Source organism: Mobula hypostoma, chromosome 2 (genome assembly GCF_963921235.1).
Source record: "Mobula hypostoma chromosome 2, sMobHyp1.1, whole genome shotgun sequence".
Classification (NCBI taxonomy): domain Eukaryota; kingdom Metazoa; phylum Chordata; class Chondrichthyes; order Myliobatiformes; family Myliobatidae; genus Mobula; species Mobula hypostoma.
In genome coordinates, this window is record NC_086098.1 from 83,963,443 (window position 1) to 83,990,329 (window position 26,887).

At 41.8% G+C, this 26,887-nt stretch overlaps 1 protein-coding gene across 1 annotated transcript in view; it reads left to right on the forward strand.

Moving 5' to 3' along the window:
• nid1a (nidogen 1a) overlaps positions 1-26,887 on the forward strand; it is a 164,409-nt gene that overhangs the window by 110,669 nt on the left and 26,853 nt on the right. Inside the window, 1 exon segment of the mRNA XM_063039515.1 lies at positions 16,928-17,100. Coding sequence (XP_062895585.1) covers positions 16,928-17,100 — 173 coding nt within the window.

Consider the following 26,887-nt stretch of genomic DNA (forward strand, 5'->3'; position numbering starts at 1 on the left):
AATGAAACAGAGCTGCTGGTGTGCCTATTTTGTGATGGCTTCAGTGTGCTTGGCCAATGATAGATCCTCTGAGAACTTGAAGCTGCTCACCCTTTCCACTGCTGACCATTGAATAAGGATTGGTGTGTCTTCTTCTGATTTCCCTGAATTCCTCAGTCAGTTCCTTGGTCTTGCTGACAAAGTGCGAGGCTGTTGTCGTGACACCACTCACTCCATTCTTCATTCTGCTATTGCTTTTCCCTCTCTACAACCTTGATATATGTGTGTTTAGTTTGATCTGTTTGGCCGGCATGCAAACCAAGAGCTTTTCACTGTATCCTGGTACATGTGACAGTCATAAACCATTAACATTTAATCATTGCTCAGTTCTCTGACTCTGCTCAAGAATCCCTTGTTCTTATTTCTCTATAACTGTGATCTACAGACTCACTTTTAAGAAGTATTTACAATGCATTTTCTAAGAATTTTTTTTGCATAATTTGTCTCCTTTTGCATGTTGGTGGGTTGGTAGTGTATGTATAGTTTTTCATAAATTATTTTTGTATTGCTTTATTTTTCGGTAAATGCTTGCAAGAAAAGGAATCTCAAGGTACATGTTAATATTGCTAGTAGGTAGTAACATATCCCATAGGGTAGCACAATTGCATAGCATCGCTTTATCGTGTGCCTGTTTGTAAGGTCGTGGTTTGGCTCCCACCGCTGTCTGTAAGGTGCATGTGACTGCGTGGGTTTCAGCCTGGGTGCTCCAGTTCCCTCCCACATTCAAAAGGTGTACAGTTAGGGTTAGTGAGTTGTGGGCCTGCTATGTTGGTGCTGGAAGTGTGGCGACACTCGTGGGCTGCCTTGCACAATCCTCAGTGATTTGATTTGACACAGATGATACATTTCACAGTATGTTTCAATACACACTAAAGCTAATCGTTTTCCTCTATATACATGCTTTTGTAGCGATGGTAGCGATGTGCTACACACAGTGCTAGAATAACCACACGGAGTCGGTAAGTTAGAGTTGCGGTGAAAGAGATTTATTCAAACTTCGCGGCCCGCTTTAAAGCCTTCCCGTTCCCGCCCTCCTTGGGCGGGACTACTGTGGGGAATGCATATTCCCAGACCCTTTCTGCGCACGGGATTTTCCCCCTGCTGGTGAAGATGGCCTGGCGCCCTTTTTGCTGCCGGCCCTCTGCCTGCGCGCGCTGTGTTGTGAGCCGGTTCGTGGGTGCCAGAAAGTGGGTCGCCACACTTTGATAATTTTATTTTGACCTTGACTTTTGACTTTGACACCTACAGCTTCTCTTCTTTAAGCCACTCTTCAAAATGGAGCCCTCCTTTTCCATGTTTTGGTGAGTTGCCCTTGCGTGTGCATCTGTGCCTGTTGCCTCTCCTGTGACAAACACCTGATTTTTGTGCAGCCCCTACATATGAACGAGCACGGTCGAATGGGTCTGCAGCAGCTGCTGTACTGTAGGCACCTCGCGTCATGTGGGAACTGCGAGAGTCCACATTTCCAACTTGAGAACTGTTCGAGCCTGTACTCGCTCAGAAGAATGAGGGGGGGATCTCATTGAAACCTACTGAATATTGAAGGGCCAAGATAGAGTGGATGTGGAGAGGATGTTTCTAATAGTGGGAGAGTCTAGGACCAGAGGGCACAGCCACATCCCTTGAAAACAGAGATGGGAGGGAATTTCTTCAGTGAGAGTGTGGTGAATCTGTGACATCCATTCCAAGGACAGCCGTGGAGCCAAGTCATTGAGTATATTTAAAGTGGAGGTTGATAGGTTCTTGATGATTAGGAGTGTCAGAGGTTAGAGGGAGAAGGCAGCCAAATGGTGGTGAGAGCGATAGTGTGTCAGTCTTGATGGAATGGTACAGCATATTCGATGGGCCAAATGGTCTAATTCTGCTCCTATGTCTTATGGTCTTATGCCATAACCAGGGAAGAACCTGTACGTAATTGTCTGTTCCTATTTTATGTAAAAACAAGGTTCAATTTGATTCTGTCTCGTGTAAGTTTGAAAACATAGTAAGTGTACTGTACAACAAAAACAACAGGAATTCTGCAGATGCTGGAAATTCAAGCAACACACATCAAAGTTGCTGGTGAACGCAGCAGGCCAAGCAGCATCTATAGGAAGAGGTGCAGTCGACGTTTCAGGCCGAGACCCTTCGTCAGGACTAACATACGCTTTTTATTTGTGAGGAGGTAACATTCAGAGTGTTTTCTGCTCTTGTAAGTTTGAAAACATAGTAAGTGTACTGTACATACACCGTTTTTATTTGTGAAGAGGCTTTCTGCTGGTGCTTCCTTGTTTTCTGCAGCTTGACTTTGTCTTTGTACTTCACACGTTCAGTGCTGAACATCTCTCCCACTGGGTACTACCTCCAATCAGCTGCTACCTAAATAAATCTGTTCCCTTCACCTTGACTACTCCTGGTCATTACAAGTTCCATATCTTCAACATTCTCCTGACATTCTCTGATGAATTGGAGATTTCCTTGCAGAGAAGACTTCAAGATTCAAAATTGTTTTATGTCATTTCCAGTACACAGTGTAAAAGAGAACAAAATAATTGTTACTCCAGATCTGATGCAACGCAAGAAACATACGACACAATGGAAAAAATCAGAATAAATACATTCCTTTGCAAAGTGTTAGGCACATATATATGGATAGGGTGCTGAAGACTTTTGCACTGCACTGCAGTAATTTTATGTATTGCACAGTACTGCCACCGCAACAGAAAAGAACACGTTTCATGTCATATGTGAGTGATGAGAACCTGATTCTGATACAGATCTATTGGAGACGGAGAGTGAGAAGGGGGCAGGAAGAGGGGAATTGATGTTGGGAAAAGGGGAACTGAGAGCGGAGGGCATGGGAATCACTGGAGAGACATTCTGTCATGATCAGTAAACCAATTGTTTGGAATCAAATGACTTTGCCTGGTGTCTCAGGGCTGAGTGTGTCTGCCCCCTCGAAACCCACCACTCTCTGGCACTCCTTCTCTGTCACCTGTCCCACATCCCTCCTGTGGCGTGCCACCCTCGCCATTCCAAACGTCCTTTGCAAAGGATTTACAAACTCAGTCTCCATTCCACATTGACCGATAGAGTAATGTGCAGAACTCTTACGCACCCTAGCTATACGTATATACTGTATGTGCACATGTAAGATAGCTTATATGCATAGATTGTATGTCCATACAGTGACACAAGGCACAAGAGCATCTGACAGGAAATGATAAAGTAGTGGCGGTTGGAGATATGGAGGGGTGGGTTAGTGGATGGAGGTGTTGATCAGTCTTACTGTTTGGGGAAAGTAACTGTTTTTGAATCTGATAGTCCTGGTGTGGATGCTATGTGCCTCTTCCCTGATGAGAGTGGGACAGACGGTGCCTGAGCAGGGTGGGTGGGATCACTGCCTCTTTTCTGGCACCGTACCATAGATACATCCTTGATGGCAGGTAGGCTGAGGCTGGTGCTGGTGATGCATTAGGCAGTTTTGACCCCCCATTGCAGAGCCTTCCTGTCCACCACATTGCAGTTTCTGTACCATTCAATAATGCAGCTTGTTAGGATGCTCTCTGGTCTGCATCTGTAGAATGATGTGAGTATAGATATGCAAAGTCCAGCTCCCTTCAGCCTCCTTAGAAACTAGAGGTGTTGGTGAGCCTTCCTGATTGTGTAGAGTGTGTTCTGGGACCATGAGAGGTTGTGCAAGAAGTTTCCACCGCTGTACCGCCAATGTAAAACTAAGTGTGAGTGGTGCAAGTTCTCCTGAAGTCGATAGCAATCTCCTTTGTCCACTTCTTCCATTTTTTTCAACATTCTCCTCCTTACAGAGGAGGTTGGCCAGGATGCTGCTTGGATCGGAGAACGTCTTATGAGGATAGAACGTAGAACATTACCCCACGGTACATGGTGTGTACACGCAGTAGCGTAGCGATTAGCGTAATGTTAATATAGCGCTAACGACGTGGTGTCAATTCCCCTGCTGTCTGTCAGGAGTTTGTATGTTCTCCTCATTAACGTGTGGGTTTCTTCCGGGTGCTCTGCTTTCCTCCCACATTCCAAATTCATATTGGTCACATGGGTTAATTGGTCACATGGGTGTAATTGGGCGGTGTGGGCTCAATGGGCTGGAAAGGCCTGTTACTGTGCTGTATCGCTAAATAAATAAAATCAAATAAAAATAAATCCTTTCATCCCATAAGGTGCCAACGTTTGAACCTACTCTAAAATTAATCTAAACCTTCTGTCCTACATAACCCTCCATTTTTCCATCATCCATGCACCTATCTAAGAGTTTCTTAAATGTCCCAATGTATTTGCTTCTACAACCACCCCTGGCAGCGAGTTCCTCACACTCACCACTCTCTGTTTTTAGAAAAAGCTATCTCTGATATCCCCCAATACTTCCCTCCGCTCGCCTTAAAATTATGCCCTCTCGTATTAGCCTCTTTTTAGATTGGTCGAGCAAGTCGGGCTTTTCTTTTTGGAGCAAAGGAGGATGAGAGGAGACTTGATAGAGGTGTACAAGATACAAGATGCATAGATCGAGTGGACAGCCAGAGACTTCTTCCCTGGGGGGAAATGACTAATACAGGGCAGCATATCTTTAAAGTGACTGGAGGGGATGTCAGAGATAGTTTTTTTTTACATAACACAGGGAGTGTTAAGTGCATAGAATATGCTGTGAAGAGTGGTGGTAGAGGCAGATTAGGTTTAAGAAACTCTTAGGCACACGGATGATAGAAATATGGAAGGGTTAGATTGACCCTAGAATAGGTTATCAGGTCAGCACAACACTGTGGGCCGAAAAGCCTGTACTGTTCCATGTTAATTATATTTACAATTTTTATCTTAGTCCTTCCCACAGTGAAAAAAATTATTTCAACAGTCTCTTATTGCACCACTTTTGCAGCTAATGTTTCAGATCACAACGAACCACTTTATTTAATAAAACCTTTTCCTCACACCTTTGGCAGCTCTTAATAGCTGAAAACTTTGAAGTTGTGTCCCTGATCCTTGAACCATCTGCTATCCCATATGCAGTCACAGCACAGAAACAGGCTTTTTGACCCATCTACACAAACACAAGAGATTCTGCAGATGCTGGAAATTCAGAGCAACACACGAACAAAATGCTGGAGGAACTCAGCAGGTCAGGCAGCGTCTGTGGAAGGGAATAAGCAGTCGAGGTTTTGGGCTGAGACCCTTTAGCATTCCTGATGCAGTCCGAAACACTCACCTCCATGCTGAACCATTATTCTGCCTATTCCCATCGACCCACACCCAACCACAGCCCTGCACACCCCTCCCATTCAAACCTTGCAGTCGAACCCACATCATTAGCGCCGAACCAATCGATTTGAAGAGAGAGAGAGAGCTTCGCACAGGTTGGGGAGAAGAGTTTAAAAAAGGAGTGTTTCACAGGGCTCGGTGCATTAGAATAATGGGTATGACTGCAAAGTCAGTTTTCTGTTCTGGGTGTCAGATGTGGGATGTCCGTGAGATTTCAAGCCTCCTTGATGGCCACTCCTGCACCAGGTGCATCGAGCTGCAGCTTCTTAGAGACTGAGTTAGGGAACTGGAGCTGCAGCTCCAAAGACCTTTGGCTTGTTAGAGAGAGTGAGGAGGTGATAGATAGGAGCTACAGGCAGGTAGTCACACCGGGGCCACAGGAGACTGGTGAGTGGGTGACCGTCAGGAGAGGGAAGGCAGGGTGTCAGGTAGTGGAGAGCACCCCTATGGCTGTCCCCCCTTAACAATAAGTACATTTTGAGTGCTGTTGCAGGGGGGACGACCTATCTGGGGGAAGCAACAGTGGTCTTGTCTCTGGCACTGAGTCTGAGCTGGTGGCTCAGAAGGGCAGGGAATGGAAGAAAATGGCCAATGATAGGGGACTCGAGAGTTAGGGGGACAGGTAGGCGATTCTGTGGACACGAGAAAGAAACACGGATGATAGTTTACCTCCCAAGTGCCAGGATCCAGGATGTTTCTGATCGCGTCCACAATATCCTGAAATTGGAGAGTGAGCAGCCAGAAGTCATGGTACATATTGGTACCAACAACATAGGTAGAAAAAGAGAGGAGGTCCTGAAAGCAGAATACAGGGAGTTAGGAAGGAAACTGAGAGGCAGAACCTCAAAAGTAGTAACCTCAGGATTACTGTCTGTGCCACGTGACAGTGAGTATAGGAATAGAATGAGGTGGAGGATAAATGCGTGGCTGAAGGATTGGAGCAGGGGCAGGGATTCTGATTTTTGGATCATTGGGACTACTTCTGGGCAGATATGACTTGTACAAAAAGGATGGGTTGCACTTGAATCCGAGGAGGACCAATATCCTGGCAGGGAGGTTTGCTAATACTCTTGGGGAGGGTTTAAACTAGATTTGCAGGGGGTTGGGAACCGAAGTGAAGAGGCAGAGGATGGGGAGGATGGAGTACAAGTAGAGATAGCTTGTAGGAAGTTTGTGAGGAAGGGTAGTCAGATGTGAGAGCAAAGATGCATTCAGACTGATGGTTTGATATGTGTCTATTTTAATGCAGGGAGTATCATAAACAAGGCGAATGAACTTAGTGCAAGAGGTTTAGATGGGGTGGAGTTTGTTAGGTGTGTTTAGGAAGGTTTCCTAATGCAATATGTAGGTAGGCCAACTAGAGGAGAGGCTGTACTTGATCTGGTATTGGGAAATGAACCTGGTCAGGTGTCAGATTTCTTGGAGGGAGAGCATTTTACAGGTAATGATCACAACTCTATCTCCTTCACCATAGTGCTGGAGAGGGATTGGAGCAGACAATTCAGGAAAACACTTAATTGGGGTAGGGGGAAATATGATGCTATTAGGGAGGAACTTGGGAGCAGATGTTCTGAGGGAAATGCAAGGCAGAAATGTGGCAAATGTTCAGGGAACATTTGCATGGTGTTCTGCATGGGTATATTCCATCGAGGCAGGAAAAGGATGGTAGAGTTAAAGAACCATGGTGTACAAAGTATGTAGAAAATTTAGTTAAGAAAAGCTTACAAAAGGTTCAAGAAACTAGGTACTGTTAGAGCTCTAGAAAATTACAAGATTGCTCGGAAGGAGCTTAAGAATGGAATTAGGAGAGCCAGAAGAAGACATGAGAAGGCCTTGGTGAGCAGGATTAAGGAAAACCCCAAGACATTCTACAAGTATGTGAAGAGCAAGAGGATGAGCTATGTGAGAATAGGACCAAACAGGTGCAATAGTGGAAACGTGTGCATGGAGTCCGAGGAGCTACTTCATGAATACTTTGCTTCAGTATTCACTAGGGAAAAAGACCTTGGCAATTGTGGGGATGACTTACAGTGGACTGAAACGCTTGAGCATATAGGCATTAAGAAAGAGGATGTGCTGGAGCTTTTGAAAAGCACTTAGTTAGATAAGTCACTGGGACCGGATGAGATATACCCCAGACTACTGTGAGAAGCGAGGGAGGAGATTGCTGAGCCTCTACGTTGCGTCATCAACAGGGACGGGAGAAGTACCGGAGGATTGGAGGGTTACAAGTGTTGTTCCCTTGTTCAAGAAAGGGAGTAGATATAACTTAGGAAATTATAGACCAGTGAGTCTGACTTCAGTGATGGGCAAGTTGATGGCAAAGATCCTGAGAGTCAGGAGAGACATAATCTGATTAGGGAGAGTCAGCCCGGCTTTAACAAGGGCAGGTTGTGCTTTACAAGCCTGATTGAATTCTTTGAGTCTTATTATTTGGGATGCTTTTAAGGCATATATTAGAGGACAAATTATCTCCTATACTGCATATATTAAGGAAAAAGCTAATGAAGAGAGAACTGACTTAGTTAATCAATTAAAACAATTAGACCGGAAATATGCTTTGGCACCAGACCCTGAACTATACAAAAGACGTATTGAAATTAAAACTATATATGATCTTCTTATAATGTATCCAATTGAAAGTCAACTTTTGAAAGTTAGAAGCCAATTCTATATACATGGAGAAAAAACTGGTAAACTATTGGCTAATCAATTATAGCTAAATGGCAAATTAAAGAACATCGTAAAACCAATGGTGATTTGACAACTGACCATTTTGAAATAAATGACACACAGTTTTAGAGAATTTTATTCTAAACTGTATAGTTCTGATTTTGTTAAAGATAATACGCAATGAACAATTTTTTAGACCAATTAAATATTCCTGGACTTTTGGTTGATAATCGAAAGCAGTTGTATCAACCTATTCCTCAGGAGGAAATCACTGAGGCTGTACGTTCATTGCATTCTGGGAAATCTCCAGGACCTGACGGATTCTCTGGAGAATTTTATAAGGCTTTTCCTTCATTGCTTATACCTTAGTTATGCTCTCCCCGTACTGATTCCTTCAAGGTGGGTAGGTTGCCACAGTCTTTTTATGAAGCTTCCATTTCGCTTATTCTTAAAAAGAATAAGAATCCCACTGAATGCTCTTCATATAGACCAATCTCTTTACTCAATGTTGATGCTAAGATCCTATCTAAAGTTTTGGCCTGTAGACTTGAGAATATTATACCTTCTATAATATCTGATGATTAGACAGGGTTTATTAAAAATCAATATTGCCATTTTAATATACGGCGATTGTTAAATGTTATGCATTCTCCATCCAAGGAAATATCGGAATGTGTGATCTCTCTGGATGCGGAGAAGGCTTTTGACCAAGTTGAATGGAATTACCTATTTAAAACCTTAGAAAAATTTAATTTTGGGCCCAATTTTATTTTTTTTGGATTAAATTACATTACTTATCTCCCTCCACTCGGGTCCTTACTAACTTTCAGAATTCTAAACCAATTAAACTCCAAAGTGGAACCAGACTAGTATATCCATTGAGCACTTTGCTTTTTGATTTGATATTAGAACCTTTAGCAATTGTCTTTCGAGAGTCTAAAGATATCACCGGTATCTTAAGGAAAAGTACTATTCATAAAGTTTCGCTTTCTGCTAATGACCTATTGATTTTTATATCTAATGTTACAACTTCTTTATGTTTTATTTTACTGACAAATTTTAGTCAGTTTTCAGGATATAAATTGAATTTACATAAGAGTGAATTGTTTCCTTTAAATAATTTGATACCATCCGATATTAACCTTCCCTTTAAAATTGTAAGAAAACAATTTACATACTTGGGTGTAACAATCACTAAGAATTATAAATATCTATTCAAAGAAAATTTTCTAACCTTAATGAATTATGTGAAAAAGACACTTTCTAATTGGTCACCTCTCTCTTTATCATTGATTGGTCAAATTAATTCTATTAAAATGAATATTTTACCTAAATTTGTATACCTTTCTCAAGCAGTAGCTGTTTTTATTCCTAAATCTTTTTTTTGATTCTTTCAATTCGATTCTTTCTTCCTATATATGGAAGAACAGAAAACCCTGATTAAATAAAGCCCACCTTCAAAAAATTGAAAAGAATGGGGGCCTTGCTCTACCCAATTTTAGGTTATATTATTGGGCAATTAAGATACGAAATCTCTAACACATATGAGCCAATCTGAACATGGAAAATTAAAAAGAATGGGCTTTAAGCATGTATTTTATTCATCATATAAATTGAGTCACAAAAGAGGGGTAGCTACTTTAATATCAAGTACTCTTAATTATGAACATATTTCAGAGACTAGAGACAAAGGACGGTTTGTAAAAATCACAGGAAGAATAGAAGGTACAGAAATAACATTGCTGAATGTTTATGCTCCTCCAGGTAGTGAATGGTCATTTTATAGACACATTTTTGACCTAATGGTCAGTTCTCGAGGGGTAGTAATTTGTGGAGGGGATTTTAATATTAGATTAAATCCTATATTAGATTCTTCAAGAATAGTTACTCAGAATAAACCTCTGACTCGGAAAGTGAATTCATTGATGGAGGAGTTGGGAATTATAGATGTCTGGAGGGAATTACACCCTACTAGTAAAGATTATACATATTACTCTTTCCCTCATTCAGCCTATTCAAGAATAGACTATTTCTTTATCTTTAATACAGATAGACTCAGGATAAAAAACTGTAATATTGCAACAATTGATCTGTCGGATCATAGCCCAGTCTCTATGTCTCGAATCCTGGAAAGGAAAATGAGGAAAACACTATGGAGGCTAAACTCACAAATACTTAATAACCCAAAAGTAATGGAGAGATTAAGGGGAGAAATCAAAGAATATCTAGACCTTAATGACACGGGAGAAACATCACCAGTGATTTTATGGGATACATTGAAAGCTGTACTGAGAGGGAAAATTATTTCCATTACTACTCACATGAAAAAAATCAATGCACAAAAATTAGCAGACCTTCAAGGAAAATTAAAACAACTTCAAACTGGAGATAGCAACAAAAGTAATTCAAATCGAAAACAGGAAATTAGGAAATTGCAAAGTGAAATTGATGATATTTATACGTTGGAAACTCAAAGAAATTTTCTTTACCTGAGACAAAAGAATTATGAAGTAGGAGGTAAATCAGCTAGATTATTAGCATATAAATTACGAAAACAACAAGCAGACAATACAATTCATAAAATAAAGAATCCAAAGACAAAGCTTGTGGAGAGTACAATAGGGAAAATTCAAGAGAGTTTTGAAACGTATTATCGAGAGCTGTACTCCCAACCCCGGGCCCCCAATGAGCCCTATATAGACAGTGTATTGAATTTTTTAGATCTACCTAAACTTACAGATTTACAAAATGAAAGTTTATTAGAACCAGTAACTGTCAAAGAACTGAACGTGGCCATCTCTAGGTTAAAGGCTGGAAAGTCCCCGGGTTCTGATGGGTTTACCTCAGAGTGGTACAAGTCCCTGAAGACACAGTTAGCCCCATTACTACTTAACACCTTTAATTGGATCTTGCAGAGAGGAGAAACTCCACCTTCCTGGAGAGAAGCGATTATTTCAGTTATTCCTAAAGAGGGTAAAGGTAAACTAGAATGTTGCCTAATCCATTTAGACCAGACTGGATTTATTCAACAAAGACAAACACAGGACAACATAAGGAGAACTCTGCACATATTAGAACAGGTTAATAAGAACGAGACAGAGACAATGGTAGTAGGATTGGACGCTGAGAAAGCTTTTGATTCGGTTAGTTGGGCATTCCTATACAGAGTGTTAGGAAGGTTCAGCTTTCAAGAAAGGTTTACTAAAGTAATTCAGACTCTGTATGACAGCCCAACAGCCCGAATTAAGATAAATGGGGACCTCTCTGACTCCTTCATTTTAGAGAGAGGCACTAGACAGGGATGCCCAATTTCTCCTCTCCTTTTTGCGCTATATATTGAACCACTTGCCCAACTAATAAGACAGAGCGAAATCGTAAAAGGTATCAAGGTGGCAGGGATTGAACAGAAAGTGGCGTTATTCGCAGATGATGTTTTGGTCTATCTGAGTGAACCAGAAAAATCATTTATAGGATTGTTTACACTGTTGGATGACTTTGGGAAAATATCAGGTTATAAAATAAATGTAAAGAAAACGCAGGTTATGTCCCTAAATTATACACCATCCAAAAAATTGCAGGATACATACGATCTTAAGTGGGAAGCTAAATCATTAAAATATTTAGGAATAACCCTGCCAAAGGATCTTTCAACACTGTCACAGGTAAATTATGGGCCATTAATCTCAGAGATAAAAGCAGATATGCATAGATGGAATCTTATCCCCTTTTTAAGTTTAAATTCAAGGATAAATACTATAAAAATGAATATTCTTCCTCGGTTATTATATCTTTTCCGTACTTTACCAGTGGAGGTGGATGATAATCAATTCAGGGAATGGGACAAATGGATTTCCCGCTTCATTTGGCAAGGAAGGAAACCTAGAATTCGATATAACACCTTACAGTTAGGGAAGGAAAGAGGAGGTATGGTTCTTCCTTGCCTGAGAAATTATTTTTATGCCTCACAGATAACCCCTCTGTTATATTGGTGTAATAGGGAATATAAGGCTAGATGGAAGGAAATAAAATTTGGATTAGTTGACAGTTTTCCTCTTCAGGCCTTAATACCTGACAAAGGATTGATGGCCCAGTTGGAAAAATTTAATAATGCTTGGATAAATCTTACATTAAAAGTATGGCAGAAGGTGGTTAATTCATGTGGAATTAATAACATGCTAAAACTCTTTAGATGGTGTGCATATGATACCGAATTCCTTCCCAACAGAGGAGATAAAAGATTTGAGCTATGGATAAAGAAAGGTCTTACAACCTACCTCTCATTTATAGATAAAGGAGTATTACAAAGTTTCCAAATCCTGCAGGACAAACATGGCCTAGAACATAATGACTTTTTTAGGTACCTTCAAATACGAAACTATGTTAACCAGAGTTGTAGATATACAGACCTATCAACAGTAGAATTAGAATTTTTCAAGATTCTGAATTCGGCTTGCAGTTCAATACCTAGTAAATCAGTTTCTCGCCTATATAATGCACTCTCCCATGCTAAAAATGTAAATACACTGTATATTAAAGAGAAGTGGGAGAAAGAAGCGGGGTTGGTACTTTCAGAGGAGGCTTGGGGGAAAATCTGCAGCTTTCAATGGTCCTCGACTAATTCTTTGACTTGGAGAGAACATTGTTGGAAAAACATTATAAGATACTTCAAGACCCCATATCAGGAAAAATATAAAGATACAAATGTGATGTGTTGGAGAAGGTGCGGCTCCAAGGAGGCAAATCATTTTCATATTTTCTGGGATTGCCCTAAATTAAGTCTATTTTGGGAAGGTATTCATAGAATATTAGTTAAGGTACTTAGGTCCCAGATACCTCTGAACTTTGAGACGCTCTATTTGGGGCATGTATTGTTCCTTGAACAGAAGGAAGATATAAAGTTGCTGCAGGCCCTCTTAGCGGCAAGTAAGAAATCAATCACTAGAAAATGGCTAAATCCAATACCACCTACATTAGAAGATTGGTACGAAATTATCTTGGAAATATTTAAAATGGAAAAGTTGACCTACTCCCTGAGAACTCAAAAAGAAACATTTTATCAAATCTGGAATAAATGGATTGAATATATAACCCCAATGCGAGCAGACTTTAGATGACTCTCCTAATGATTTATATTGCTCTTCTCATCAACACAGTAATATTGCTAACGTAAGCACCCCTAGTCTAAATGTTTGTTGTTGTTTTTTTTGGAAAATAGAGAATTAACACAAGTAAAGGGAAAGATTTGGGAAAGGGATAAAAAAAATGTAAAAATTAAGTAAATAAGTACATAGGGATTGGATAATTATGTCTGCGGGCAGGAACAAGCACGAACAAATTGGGATATAAACACCTACAATGGTTGGTATATAGGCTTGTATGCAACATTTTGGACCAGTGGAAATGGTCCAGAAGGGTTGTATGGAAACTATTATTACCATTTTTCTTAACAACTAATTTCATTACTTAGCCTAATAGGTTAGATTTACCACAGTACATAATTATCTATTTAAATGTTTATTTTGCTTTTATATCATCTCAATGTGTACTTAAGAATGTATAAATAATTGTAGTTTTATACATATAAAAAAATGGAAAAGGTTATATGTGTGAAAAAAGTACATGATAATTGTGAACTCCTTATCCAAATAAAAATAAAATTTAAAAAAAAAGATACGAAATCTCATGTTTTGGTTATATTATATTAATCGTGAGGATTGTCCAATATGGGTCTTTTTGGAGGCCAACTCTGTTATGAAATTTTCTAATATTTCTCTTCTCAGATCCTCTCTTCCTTTATTTTTAAATAAATTAACTGACAGTTCATATGTCTAAAGACAAGCTCTCGTTTTATTGCAGATGTATTTCCTTATTATGATAAATGTAATATTGGAGAGGCTTCATTAATTCATATGTTTTGGTCATGTTTGAGCCTTGAAAATATTGGAAAGATGTATTCCAAACTTTTTCTGTACTTTTTAAAGTTAATTTTGAGCCCAATCCTTTAACTGTCTTATTTGGTATTGTTGAGGAAAGAGCTATAATTTTGGAGCCTTCTCATTTGCTCGGGTACTGGCTTTTATTTCTCTTATGACTAGGAGGGCGATCGTGCTTAAATGGAAGGAGGTTGCCCCCCCCCCACACATGCTCAATGGTTATGCGATGTTACATCATGTTTAAATTTAGAGAAGATTTGTTGTTCGATTTCTGATTCTAATCAAGATTTTCAATCGTTATGGGGACACTTTCTGAACTATTTTGAAAATCTTTGAATTGTTATTGTTATTAAAATATAGATCTGGGCTATTATTATAAAACACTATATGGTAAAGTACTCTTTTTTTGTTTATTTTTACCAACCAGCCTTGTCTTGGTAGTGGGTGTAGATTTTTTTAATATAATATTTACCATATTATTGTATTTCATAATTCAATTTATTTTATTTGATTGATCATGAATATGGGATACCGTGATTGTATCAGTGTGATTTACATATAGTGCATTATGTGCTACCTTATTTTGATTTATAATAAGTATCCTTATGAATTCTGTATTTATATATATGAAATTTAATAAATTTAATAAAAATATTGGAAAAAGAAAGAATTCTTTGAGGATGTAACAAAATACATTGATGAAGGTAGAGCAATGGATGTAGTGTATATTGAATTCAGTAAGGCATTTGATAAGGTTTCCTATGCCAGGCTCCTTCAGAAAGTAAGGACGCATGGGATCTAAGGAGACTTTGCTTTGTGGATCCACAATTGGCTTGACCGCAGAAGGCAAAGGGTGGTTGTAGGTGGTTTGTATTCTGCATAGAAGGTGGTGACCAGTGGTGTTCCACAGGGATCTGTTCTGGGACCCCTCCTCTTTGTGAGTTTTATAAATGACCTGGATGAAGAAGTGGAAGAGTGGGCTAGTAAGTTTGCTGATAACACAAGATTGGGGTGTTGTGGATAGTCTGGAGGGTTCTCAGAGGTTACAGCGGGACATCGATAGGATGCAGAACTGGGCTGAGAAGCGGCAGGTGGAGTTCAACCCAGGTAAGTGTGAGTGGTTCAATTTGAAGACAATATAATATTAATGGCAAGACTTTTGGCAGTGTGGAGGATCAGAGAGATCTTGGGGTCTGTGTTGATAGGACACTCAAAGCTGCTTCACAGATTGATAGTGTTGTTAAGGCAGCGTATGGTGTGTTGGCATTCATCAATCGTGGGATTGAGTTCAAGAGCCGTGAGGTAATGTTGCGGCTATATGAGACATTGGTCAGACCCCTCTTGGGAGTACTGTGTTCAGTTCTGGTCACCTCACTACAGGAAGGATGTAGATACAGAGGAGATTTACAAGGATGTTGCCTGGATTAGAGGTCATACCATGTGAGAGTAGGTTGAGTGTATTTGGCCTTTTCTCCTTGGAGTGACAGAGGATGAGGGGTGACCTGATAGAGGTGTATGAGAGGCATTGATCATGTGGATAATCAGAGACTTTTTGCCAGGGCTGAAATGGATAATACGAGGGGACATAGTTTTAAGGTGCTTGGAAATAGGTACCGAGGGGATGGATGACAGGGGTAAGTTTTTCACACAGAGACTGGTGGGTGCGTGCAATGCACTGCTGGCAGCGGCGGTGGAAGCAGATACAATAGGGTCTTTCTGAGCCTCTTAGAAAGGTACATGGAGATTAGAAAAATAGAGGGCTGTGCGATAGGGAAATTCTCGGCAGTCTCTAGAGTAGGTTACATGGTCAGCACAACATTGTGGGCCGAAGGGCCTGTAATGTGCTGTAAATTTCTATGTTCTATGCACCATTTCTGCTGGCAGCCCATCTGCCTGCCTTTGGTCAGTATCCCATTATCACCTGCCTTTTAGTATGCCTGTCTAAATGTTTCTTAAATATTGCTCTCATTCCAGCCACATACTACCCTCTGTGTAAAACAAAAAGTTGATTCACAAATTTCCTTAAACTTTTTCCCTAAGCCTCCGCTCTTAAGCATTTGACGCTTACAGGATGAGAAAAAAACTGCTCTTCTATCCTGTATGTGCTTTCCATACTTTTATACACTTCAATCAAGTCACTCTGATGCACAAGCAAAAGTTTTGTCTAAAAGTTTTGTCTTACAGTGAATATTCTCCGTTCCTGATAGCATCCTGGTGAACCTCTTCTGCACCCTTGACAAAGCTTCCACATCCTTCCTGTAATGGCGCAACCAGAACTATACCTAATTTTCCAAATGTGGCCTAACCAATGTTTTATGCATCTCATCTTAGACAAACCCATCAAATTGCTTCTCAGCTTTCTTTGTTGCAAGGAGAACATCACCATCTTTTTCCGTCCAGCACAACTTTCTTAACTCTGGAAACATTCCCATAATTTTTTTCTGCACACTCTCAAGGACCTTTTGCATCATGGAGAGCGGTGACCAAATAATGTTCAGCATATCAATCAGGCTCATTTCTTTGAAGACCATTCTTGCATTGCCCTCTGCCTCTCTAATGAACTGTGATACAACTCTTTTCTAGTAGCTATAATCTTTAATTTTGCTACCATCCATAGCTACTTCTTTGGAATTTCACCAGCTTGTCAATGTTCATTTGGTTGTATATTGACTGTGCTTTCTTCTACTGCAATACCTGCAAGAAAATGGTGACATCTACGTATTTGGATAACAGAATTACTTTAAATTTTGAACTTTGTCAAGTTGGCAATTCTTTTCTGCAAGAAATGAATCTCATTGTCTTGTTTTAATTTTTAATGGCTTCCATTGTTACTTCTAATTATTTTTGAGCCCGTGTCCTAGATTCCTTTAATTCATTAGCTGCGTTTTCCCAAGAAAATTCGGCACTGAAGGAGTTAAGTTCTTGTGGTGAAGTACGGTGAATGTGCTTGTGTAAGCTTGGTGTGATATAGTGCTATCCAAACATGATCATCTGGTTTTCTTCCACTGTTCTGACAGGTCTGAACACGGTCCCTCCTCCTATTACAGTTGGGCCCACAGCTCGACCAGATGTCATCCCGCTGCCCCCAGGCACACATCTGCTCTTCGCGCAAAATGGGAAGATAGATCACATCCCAATCGACGGCTTCAGCCTGAAGCAAAGTGAAGCGAAGACTTTACTCCACGTCCCTGTAAGTTTTGCTGAACAAACATTGTTTATCAAGAGTTTAGTTTTTGGTTTGGTATTGTTACAGCCATTGTTGCTCAGGTCTCCTGCATGTAACCTCTGCTGGGATACCCTCTTAAGTGACAGCCATGTTGTCAGAAGATCTGTCTTTCAGAGGAAACCTCTAACTGAGGCCCTTTGAAGATGAATCAAAATCATCTCAAGAATGAATGGAATTAACTCTTCCATTTATAAAAAACATTAATTGAAAAGATCAAAGATACAGTATTAGCAACTTGCTTTATTTGTCAGACATACATAGTGAAATGCATTGTTTGTGTAAATGACCAACACAGTCTGAAAGTGGGCTGGGGCAGCCCACAAGTGTCGCCATGCTTCTGGCACCAATATTGCATGCTCACAACCCATTAACCCATAAAACCATAAGGCAAAGGAGCAGAATTAAGCCATTCGGTCCATTGAATCATGGTTGATTTTTTTTATCCCTCTTCACACCATTCTCCTGGCTTCTCCCCATAACCTTTAATACCCTCACTAATCCCTAACACGTAGGTCATTGAAACGTCATTATGTAGTCACTTAAGTGTACTAATGTTACCAGGCAGGTTCAATTACAAATTAGGACAGACATAGGGATAGGTAAGGTTCAAAGGGAAATGGGCCAAATGTAGGCAAGTAGACTAACTCAGGTTGGCATGGGTATGTTGAGCTGAGAGCTCTGGTTCCATGCTAGATAACTCTATAACTCTAGACTGCATAGACCTAGATGTGCAACAGTATAGTAACTGCCAAGCCACCCCAGTTATTTCTGCTCTTGTTATCTGTCCGGCAGCTAAGAAAAATCACATGGTGCATCACTGATGTGGGATATTTTGTGTCAATTGGCAGCATTACAGTAGTGGGTAAACATCAAACAAGCACTCAAACAAAGTGTGTAGCTTCATCAAGAACGGTGACAAATTATTCTGGCTTCTTCCCCCTTCCTTTCCAGTCCTGATGAAGGGTCTTGGCCTGAAATGTCAACTGTTCATTTCCCTCCATAGTTGCTGCCTGACCTGCTGAGTTCCTCCAGCATTGTGTGTGTGTATATTACCTCACCTACTTAACCTTTCCCTTTAACTCAAAAAGAAATTGACTGCTAGTTTTATTTTTTTGCCTGATGCTCCTGTGGCCCCGTGGGTGATTGATACCATTGTGTTATCAGTACATGAAAAATACTCCGGAAAATCAGAGTAATTTATCAACATCTGAAACCTAGAAGTTTCATATTTATACTAGTTCGTAGCTGGCTATTTCCTCTATCGATTCCTGAGGCGGATAGGAAACAAATTAAATTTATCAGCTGAAAATTGGTTTTATTAGACCATAAGACCGTAAGTCTGCTGCCACATTTGATCTTGGCTGTTCTATTTTCCCTCTCAACCCTATTCTCCTGCCTTCTCCCCTTAAACCATTGATGTTCTTACCAATCATGAATCTATTAATCTCTGAAATACTTTATACTTTATTGTCACCAAACAATTAGTACTAGAACGTACAATCATCACAGCGTTATTTGAATCTGCGCTTCACACTCCCTGGATTACAAATACTAAATATTAAAAATAGTTAAAATTAGTAAATATTAAAAATTTAAATTATAAATCATAAATAGAAAGTAGAAAAATGGAAAGTAAGGTAGTGCAAAAAAACTGAGAGGCAGGTCCAGATATTTGGAGGGTACGGCCCAGATTCAGGTCAGGATATACCCAAATATATACCCAAAGACTTAGCCTCCACGACTTTAGATGGCAATGAATTCCACAGATTCACCATCCTGTGAAAGAGAAATTCCTCCTCATCTCTGTACTAAAAGGATGTCCTTCTATTCTGAGGCTCTGCCCTCTGGTCCTAGACTCCCCTACTCTATTACGTTAGACTTACCTAATATCCTTCCTGCTCACACTCTTCCCCTCCCCATTTTACTCTTTCAAGTAGAGGAGGCTTAATCTCTACAGATACTATGCAGAGTTTCTCCAGATGCTGAATCTCCAGAGCAACACACGTACAAAATGCTGGAAGAACTCAACAGATCAGACAGCATCTATGGAGTCGATGTTTTGGGCCGAGACCCTTCACTGGGACTGGAAAGGAAGGGAGGAGGAGCCAGGAAAAAATCCCTGCTTTATAACTGCACCTCCTCCCAGCACCTCCGAGGAAAACAGTGGAAGCTGCTGTCACAAGTAGCTTATACCAACACCAACATTTAACTCAGGTGAAATGTTACAGGGTGCGTGACAGGAGCATCATTAGTGTGTGTGTGTATATATATATGTGTGTGTGTGACTGCTTTCAAGGTTGTGGTTTGAATTTAGTTGTTCCTTAGTTGTTTTTTTAGGTCCATAGGGAACAGTGAGAGGGAAGTCAGGGGTCAGAATAGGGTTTAAACGTGGGGGAGGGGAACTGGAGGTCAGGGTGGAGTCTAGGATTCTGCTCTACATTCGGAGGCCAGTAACTTGGATGTGTGACCAAGGACATCTAGAACATAGAAGAATACATCACAGGAACAGGCCCTTCGGCCCTCAGTGTCATGCCCAACCAGATAAAAAGTAAATCACAAAAACCCAAAAACTAATCCTTGCTACTTACACAATGTTCATATCCCTCCATCTTCCTTACAGCCAGGTGCCTATCCAAACGCCTCTTAAAAACCTCTAATGTATTTGCCTCTCCCACCATACCAGGCAGACCATTTTAGGGGGCCACCACTTGGAGTCAAAACTCTTTCCCCTTCCCCTCGCATCCCCCTTGAACCTACCACCTCTCACCTTCAATGCATGCCCTGTGGTTTTAGACATTTCTAGACACCTGTGGGCAGACCAGCGAGGGCAAGGGCTGTACCCCCCTCCCCAACAGACAATGAATCTTCGATGGATTCTGGGATCAGAGTTCTGTGTGGGCAAAAGGCATGAAGGTGAGGCCCCCCCAACGCTATGTGAATTGGTGAGATCTGACTTTGAGGCCTAGTGTTCGGAGTGTCCCGTCATCAGCGAGTCCGGAGTCCAGAGTCCTCATGTGTCATTATTGACAAGTTCTAAGGTTGATATTGAAGATCAAGTTTCGAAGGTCAGTCGGAAGTTGCAGCCCGGTGGCCGGAGCACTGAATCTGCGAGGCCACTGGGGAAGTCAAAGCCCAATGTCTGTAAGTCGGCGAGTCCACTGGAGATTAGAGGCCAGAGGCAGCCTGTCCTGGGTTTGGAGGACTGTGCGTGTGCGAGTGTGGGTTGGTGAGAGGAACGGGGCTTGTTCTGCTGTTATTTTGTTGCTTGTGGTGTTCTGTGTTGTTCAGCCGAGCACTATGGGCATGCCATGTTGGTGCCAGAATATTTGGTGACCCTTGTGGGCTTCCCCAGCACATCCTTGTGTTAGTTGTTAACAGAAGCATTTCGCTTTATGATGTACAAATAAAAATGAATCTGAATCCTATAGAAGGTGAGGGAATTTTTCAGGGAGTGTTTCAGATGAATCTAAGGGAAAGATACCACCAGGGGTGCCCGAGAGCGGGGGGAGGAAGGAAGAGCACCCCAGTCGGATGGACATAATGGCATCAGACCCAGGCAATGAACAAACGACGATGAGGAAGCAGTGTGCATGTGGCAAAATCTGCAAGAACGATCGCGGCTTGAAGATCCACCAAGCGAGGATGAAGTGTCTGGCGGGAGCAGGAGCAGCACAACGCGCAGGTGTCCAACCTGGTGAGACGAAGGAGGGGCCAGGCCCGGAGTCACCCCACAGTGCCCAGAACCTCCAAGTGTTGCAAACTAATCCCTCTAACATGAAGTCTAACAGGAGGCAGACCAAATGGCCTGCAGCTAACATGACTTCACTGTGGAAGCAGTTTGATGAAGATGTTAACCAAATTGTGGAGGCAATGGCGAAGGGTGGGGTTGATAGGAACCTGCAAGCCATGACAACAATTATTGTATGGAGAGCGAGGTGTCTCCCAGTGGAGGTTGATTGTAGGGGATTCATAGCTCGTTCCTTAGTTAGAGCCTTCAGCATTTTGGGCATCGAGGGAGAGAGGAAGAGGAGAGTCATCCGCAGTACCACCGATGCGGCAGAGAGGGCCTCAAGATGGCTGTGGCTCAAAAGAGGGGAGCCATGGAGTCATAAGTAGCTAGCCATCTGGACACAAGCTGGGGTCTGATCAGCCCTGGCTGGGTCACCCAGAGGAGGTTGTATGATGTTGAAAGACCCAAAACACCCGATGATTCCAGGAACATCACTGAAGATATGTCCGGAAACATTAGTAGATGTATGTATGTACACAACAGAGGCTGGGATCCGGCCTACCAATATTCAGTAATGTGTGGGCCTTTAAACAAGTATCCACGAAAGCTCCAATGACCAGAGATTTGCACTCCTGACCAGAGTACACTGTTGGAGACCAGAAGCTGGACTCAGTTCACCCATGAGTCAATCTCAAATATTGTCAGGTAATAAATTCCACCTTTGCTCAGAGCAAGAGCTTGTAAAAGTCGGCTGCTTTTATTGGGATTGCTGCTGACGAGCACTAACTGTCTGAACTAAGGTACCCTGGAGGCCCCAAAGGTGTAATCTCATCATGTCTGTACAACCTTACAGGAGGTTATCTGTCTCCGTACATAGGTTAGAGTCTTCTGGTGGCTTTGCAGGAAGGGAAATGCAGCTTGCAGCAGGAACTTTACAGCTGCTCTGTTGCATCGAGTTACAACTGGTTTCGTCCCGCAACCCCATCCACTCCTCTCCCCCCCCCACCCTGACCCAAAAAAACCATCACTGATGGGGCAAGTTAAGGTCAGCAGCTGTTGAGAATGTCTCCTTTAATATCCTTTCCACCCCCTCAGCCCCCCACTCCCACCCCTGATTTCCAACCATCCAGCTATAAAGATCACAGGAAATCAGCTCTCAGTCTGCACATTGTTCAATGCAAAAGCAAATCAAGAGTAACGACCAGGAACAGTGGTTCCTTTTGCACTTGGTTTCTGTTAGCTGGAAGATCAAGGCAGTATGATGTCTGAGTGATGTAACAGGCAGACCTTGCATTTCGTTACACAAACATTAAAAGATAAGACGAATAGATAAGGCCAAATTTGAAGAAATGAGAAAGGATCTAAAAAGCATGGATTGGGACAGGTTGTTCTCTGGCAAGGATGTGATTGGTAGGTGGGAAGCCTTCAAAGGGGAAATTTTGAGAGTGCAGAGTTTGTATGTTCCTGTCAGGATTAAAGGTAAAGTGAATAGGAATAAGGAACCTTGGTTCTCAAGGGATATTGCAACTCTGATAAAGAAGAAGAGGGAGTTGTATGACATGTATAGGAAACAGGGAGTAAATCAGGTGCTTGAGGAGTATAAGAAGTGCAAGAAAATACTTAAGAAAGTAATCAGGAGGGCTAAAAGAAGACATGAGGTTGCCTTGGCAGTCAAAGTGAAGGATAATCCAAAGAGCTTTTACAGGTATATTAAGAGCAAAAGGATTGTAAGGGATAAAATTGGTCCTCTTGAAGATCAAAGTGGTCGGCTATGTGTGGAACCAAAGGAAATGGGGGAGATCTTAAGTAGGTTTTTTGTGTCTGTATTTATGGAGGAAACTGGCATGAAGTCTATGGAATTAAGAGAAACAAGTAGTGAGATCATGGAAACTGTACAGATCGAAAAGGAGGAGGTCCTTGCTGTCTTGAGGAAAATTAAAGTGGATAAATCCCCGGGACCTGACAGGGTGTTCCCTTGGACCTTGAAGGAGACTAGTGTTGAAATTGCGGGGGCCCTGGCAGAAATATTTAAAATGTCACTGTCTACAGGTGAGGTGCTGGAGGATTGGAGAGTGGCTCATGTTGTTCCGTTGTTTAAAAAAGGATCGAAAAGTAATCCAGGAAATTATACACTGGTAAATTTAACGTCGGTAGTGGGTAAGTTATTGGAGGGAGTACTAAGAGACAGAATCTACAAGCATTTGGATAGACAGGGACTTATTAGGGAGAGTCAACATGGCTTTGTGCGTGGTAGGTCATGTTTGACCAATCTATTGGAGTTTTTCGAGGAGGTTACCAGGAAAGTGGATGAAGGGAAGGCAGTGGATATTGTCTACATGGATTTCAGTAAGGCCTTTGACAAGGTCCCGCATGGGAGGTTAGTTAGGAAAATTCAGTCGCTAGGTATACATGGAGAGGTGGTAAATTGGATTAGACATTGGCTCAATGGAAGAAACCAAAGAGTGGTAGTAGAGAATTGCTTCTCCGAGTGGAGGCCTGTGACTAGTGGTGTGCCACAGGGATCAGTGCTGGGTCCATTGTTATTTGTCATCTATATCAATGATCTGGATGATAATGTGGTAAATTGGATCAGCAAATTTGCTGATGATACAAAGATTGGAGGTATAGTAGACCGTGAGGAAGGTTTTCAGAGCCTGCAGAGGGACTTGGACCAGCTGGAAAAATGGGCTGAAAAATGGCAGATGGAGTTTAATACTGACAAGTGTGAGGTATTGCACGTTGGAAGAACAAACCAAGGTAGAACATACAGGGTTAATGGTAAGGCACTGAGGAGTGCAATGGAACAGAGGGATCTGGGAATACAGATACAAAATTCCCTAAAAGTGTCATCACAGGTAGATAGGGTCGTAAAGAGAGCTTTTGGTACATTGGCCTTTATTAATCAAAGTATTGAGTATAAGAGCTGGAATGTTATGATGAAGTTGTATAAGGCATTGGTGAGGCCGAATCTGGAGTATTGTGTTCAGTTTTGGTCACCAAATTACAGGAAGGATATAAATAAGGTTGAAAGAGTGCAGAGAAGGTTTACAAGGATGTTGCCGGGACTTGAGAAACTCAGTTACAGAGAAAGGTTGAATAGGTTAGGACTTTATTCCCTGGAGCGTAGAAGAATGAGGGGAGATTTGATAGAGGTATATAAAATTATGATGGGTATAGATAGAGTGAATGCAAGCAGGCTTTTTCCACTGAGGCAAGGGGAGAAAAATACTAGAGGACATGGGTTAAGGGTGAGGGGAGGAAAGTTTAAAGGGAACATTGAGGGGGGGCTTCTTCACACAGAGAGTGGTGGGAGTATGGAATGAGCTGCCAGATGAGGTGGTAAATATGGGTTCTTTTTTAACATTTAAGAATAAATTGGACGGATACATGGATGGGAGGTGTATGGAGGGATATGGTCCGTGTGCAGGTCAGTGGGACTAGGCAGAAAGTGGTTCGGCACAGCCAAGGAGGGCCGAAAGGCCTGTTTCTGTGCTGTAGCTTGTATGATTCTATGATTCAGATAGAGTAGAAAGCCAGAGGCTTTTTCTTAGGATGAAAATGACCATTAGAATCATAGAACATTACAGCACAGAAAAAGGCCCTTTGGCCCATCTAGTCTGTGCCTAACTTTTAATCTGCCTAGTCCCATTGACCTACACCTGGACCATGGCCCTCCATATACTTCCCATCCATGTACTTATCCAAATTTCTCTTAACTGTTGAAGTAGAACCCACACCCACCATTTTGTTTCGCACTCTCACCACACTCTGAGTAAATAAGGGGGCACAATATTAAACTGATTGGAGGAAAGTATAGAGAGGGAATGGTGGGTGTGTGGAATGCCCTCTGTGGGGGCAGTAGAACTTGTTACATTCGGGACATTTGAGAAACTCTTAGAAAGGCACATGGATGACAGACAAATGCAGGGCCATGTAGAAGGGAAGGATTAGGTTCATCTCAGAGTAGGTTAAAAAGCTGGCACACATCGTGGACCAAAGTGCCCGTAATATTCTATGTTCAATGTAAGGTTTGCAAGCTGATTCCTTTCTAAATTAAAGCATAAGTTATAGATGAGAGGATCAAGGTTCAGACCATAAAACCATAAGACATAGGAGCAGAAATGGGCCATTCAGTCCATCTGCTCCACCATTTCATCGTGGCTGACTTATTTTCCCTCTCAACCCATTCTCCTGCCTTATCCCCATAACCTTTAACACCCTTACTGATTATGTGCCCATAAAACGCTACTAAATATACCCAATGTCTTGGCCTCCACAGCCAATGAATTCCACAGATTCACCACCCTCTAGCTAAAGAAATTCCTCCTCATCTCTTTTCTAAAGGGACAACCTTGTATTCCCAGGCTGCACCCTCCAGTCCTAGACTTCCCCTACCATAGGAAGCATTCTCTCCATGTCCACTCTATATAGGCCTTTCAATATTTGGTAGATTTCAATGAACCATGGTGACGTTCTTCAGGCTATATACAATACTTCTAAATATACCCCTTTTAAGTTGCTCTCAGTGCAATCTGGAGCATGTAATTTCCCTTTCCGTATTTTAAATGGTTTAATGAACTGCAGATTTCACGATCTTCTGAAGGACTCGATGGACGTTGCATTCAAGTAAGCAGGTACGGCATCTTTAAGCAGACGAAGGTTCATCACCATGGCCAGAAGTGAGGCGGTGGGGGGAGGTGAGTCTCAAGCCAAGCTAATACACTCTGGAATGAGACCCCTCTACACAGCATCTTGTTAACAAAATGTGTAGTTGCTGGAGGACCTGAGGACAAGATTGCTGTATCAGAGGGAAATCAGATTTTGTTGTGATCTGTGTTTGACCAAGGCGTGGCTGACTTTCCAGCACACCAGCTATGGCGATCAGACCCAAACACTTCTCAGTTCACAGAATGAACCAAAGTGCTGATTCGGAAATGGCAAAAGGTGGAGGTGTGTGTTTCATGGTAAACTCTTGGAGGTGCTTCTTTGTGGCTAAAGAGCAAAGCTCCAGAGATTAGCACAAGAAAGAGGAGGCAGAGGAACTAATAAAGGATTGCTTTTGTTGGTGGACTAAGCCATGTTCAAGGACTCATTTGTAGATGTGAATGAATTCACCATGGTTGATATGGACTTGATAAAAACAGTTGTAGATGAATGTGTGCCCACAAAACCATTCAGAGACTTCACCAACCAGAATCCCTGGATGAATCATGAGATCCAAAATCTACTGAGGACCAGATCAGTGGCATTCAAGCCTGGTGACCAAGATGTTACAAGATGTCCAGGTATGATCTCCAGAAAGCCATTTCATGGACAAAATGGCAATTCCAGGTGAAACTTGAATCAATGAAGGATGCTGAACAGTGGTAGCAGGGCTTGAATGCCATCACCTATTGTTAAGTAGTGTCAGGCGACAGCAGGGCTTCGCTTCCAGATGATCTCAGTGCCTTCTCGTCGTCGTGGCTATCCCTCCACCGCGACAAGGTGACAATCCACAGAGAAGCAGTGCCTTCTGTGCTCACTTTGACCATCAAGCATAGAGGAACCATCACAAGCTCCTGCAGCCCCTGATGAGCCTGTGAGTTCCATCTCTGGCTGAAGTGCAAGCTACCTTCAGGAGGATGAGCTAATGAAAAGCATGTGACCAAGATAGAGTACCTGGCCAAGTATTCTGTGCTAAGCAACTGGCTCGAGTGTTCACCAAGATCTTTAACCTCTTGCTCTAGCAGTGTGTGGTACTTAGCTGCATCGAGCAGACTTCACTGCTACCAGTGCCTAAAAAGAAGGTGGTAACCTGCCTTAATGACTGCCGTCCAGTCGCACTTACATCCACAGTGATGAAGTGTTTTGAGAGGTTGGTGATGAAACATAGAATCTTCTGTCTGAGAAGTGACTTGGATCCACTTTAGTTTGCCTGCTGGTGGAACTGATGCACAGCAGATGCCATTTCTTTGGCTCTTCACTCAACTCTGGAGCATCTGGAGAGCAAAGACACATACATCAGGATGATTTTCAACATCT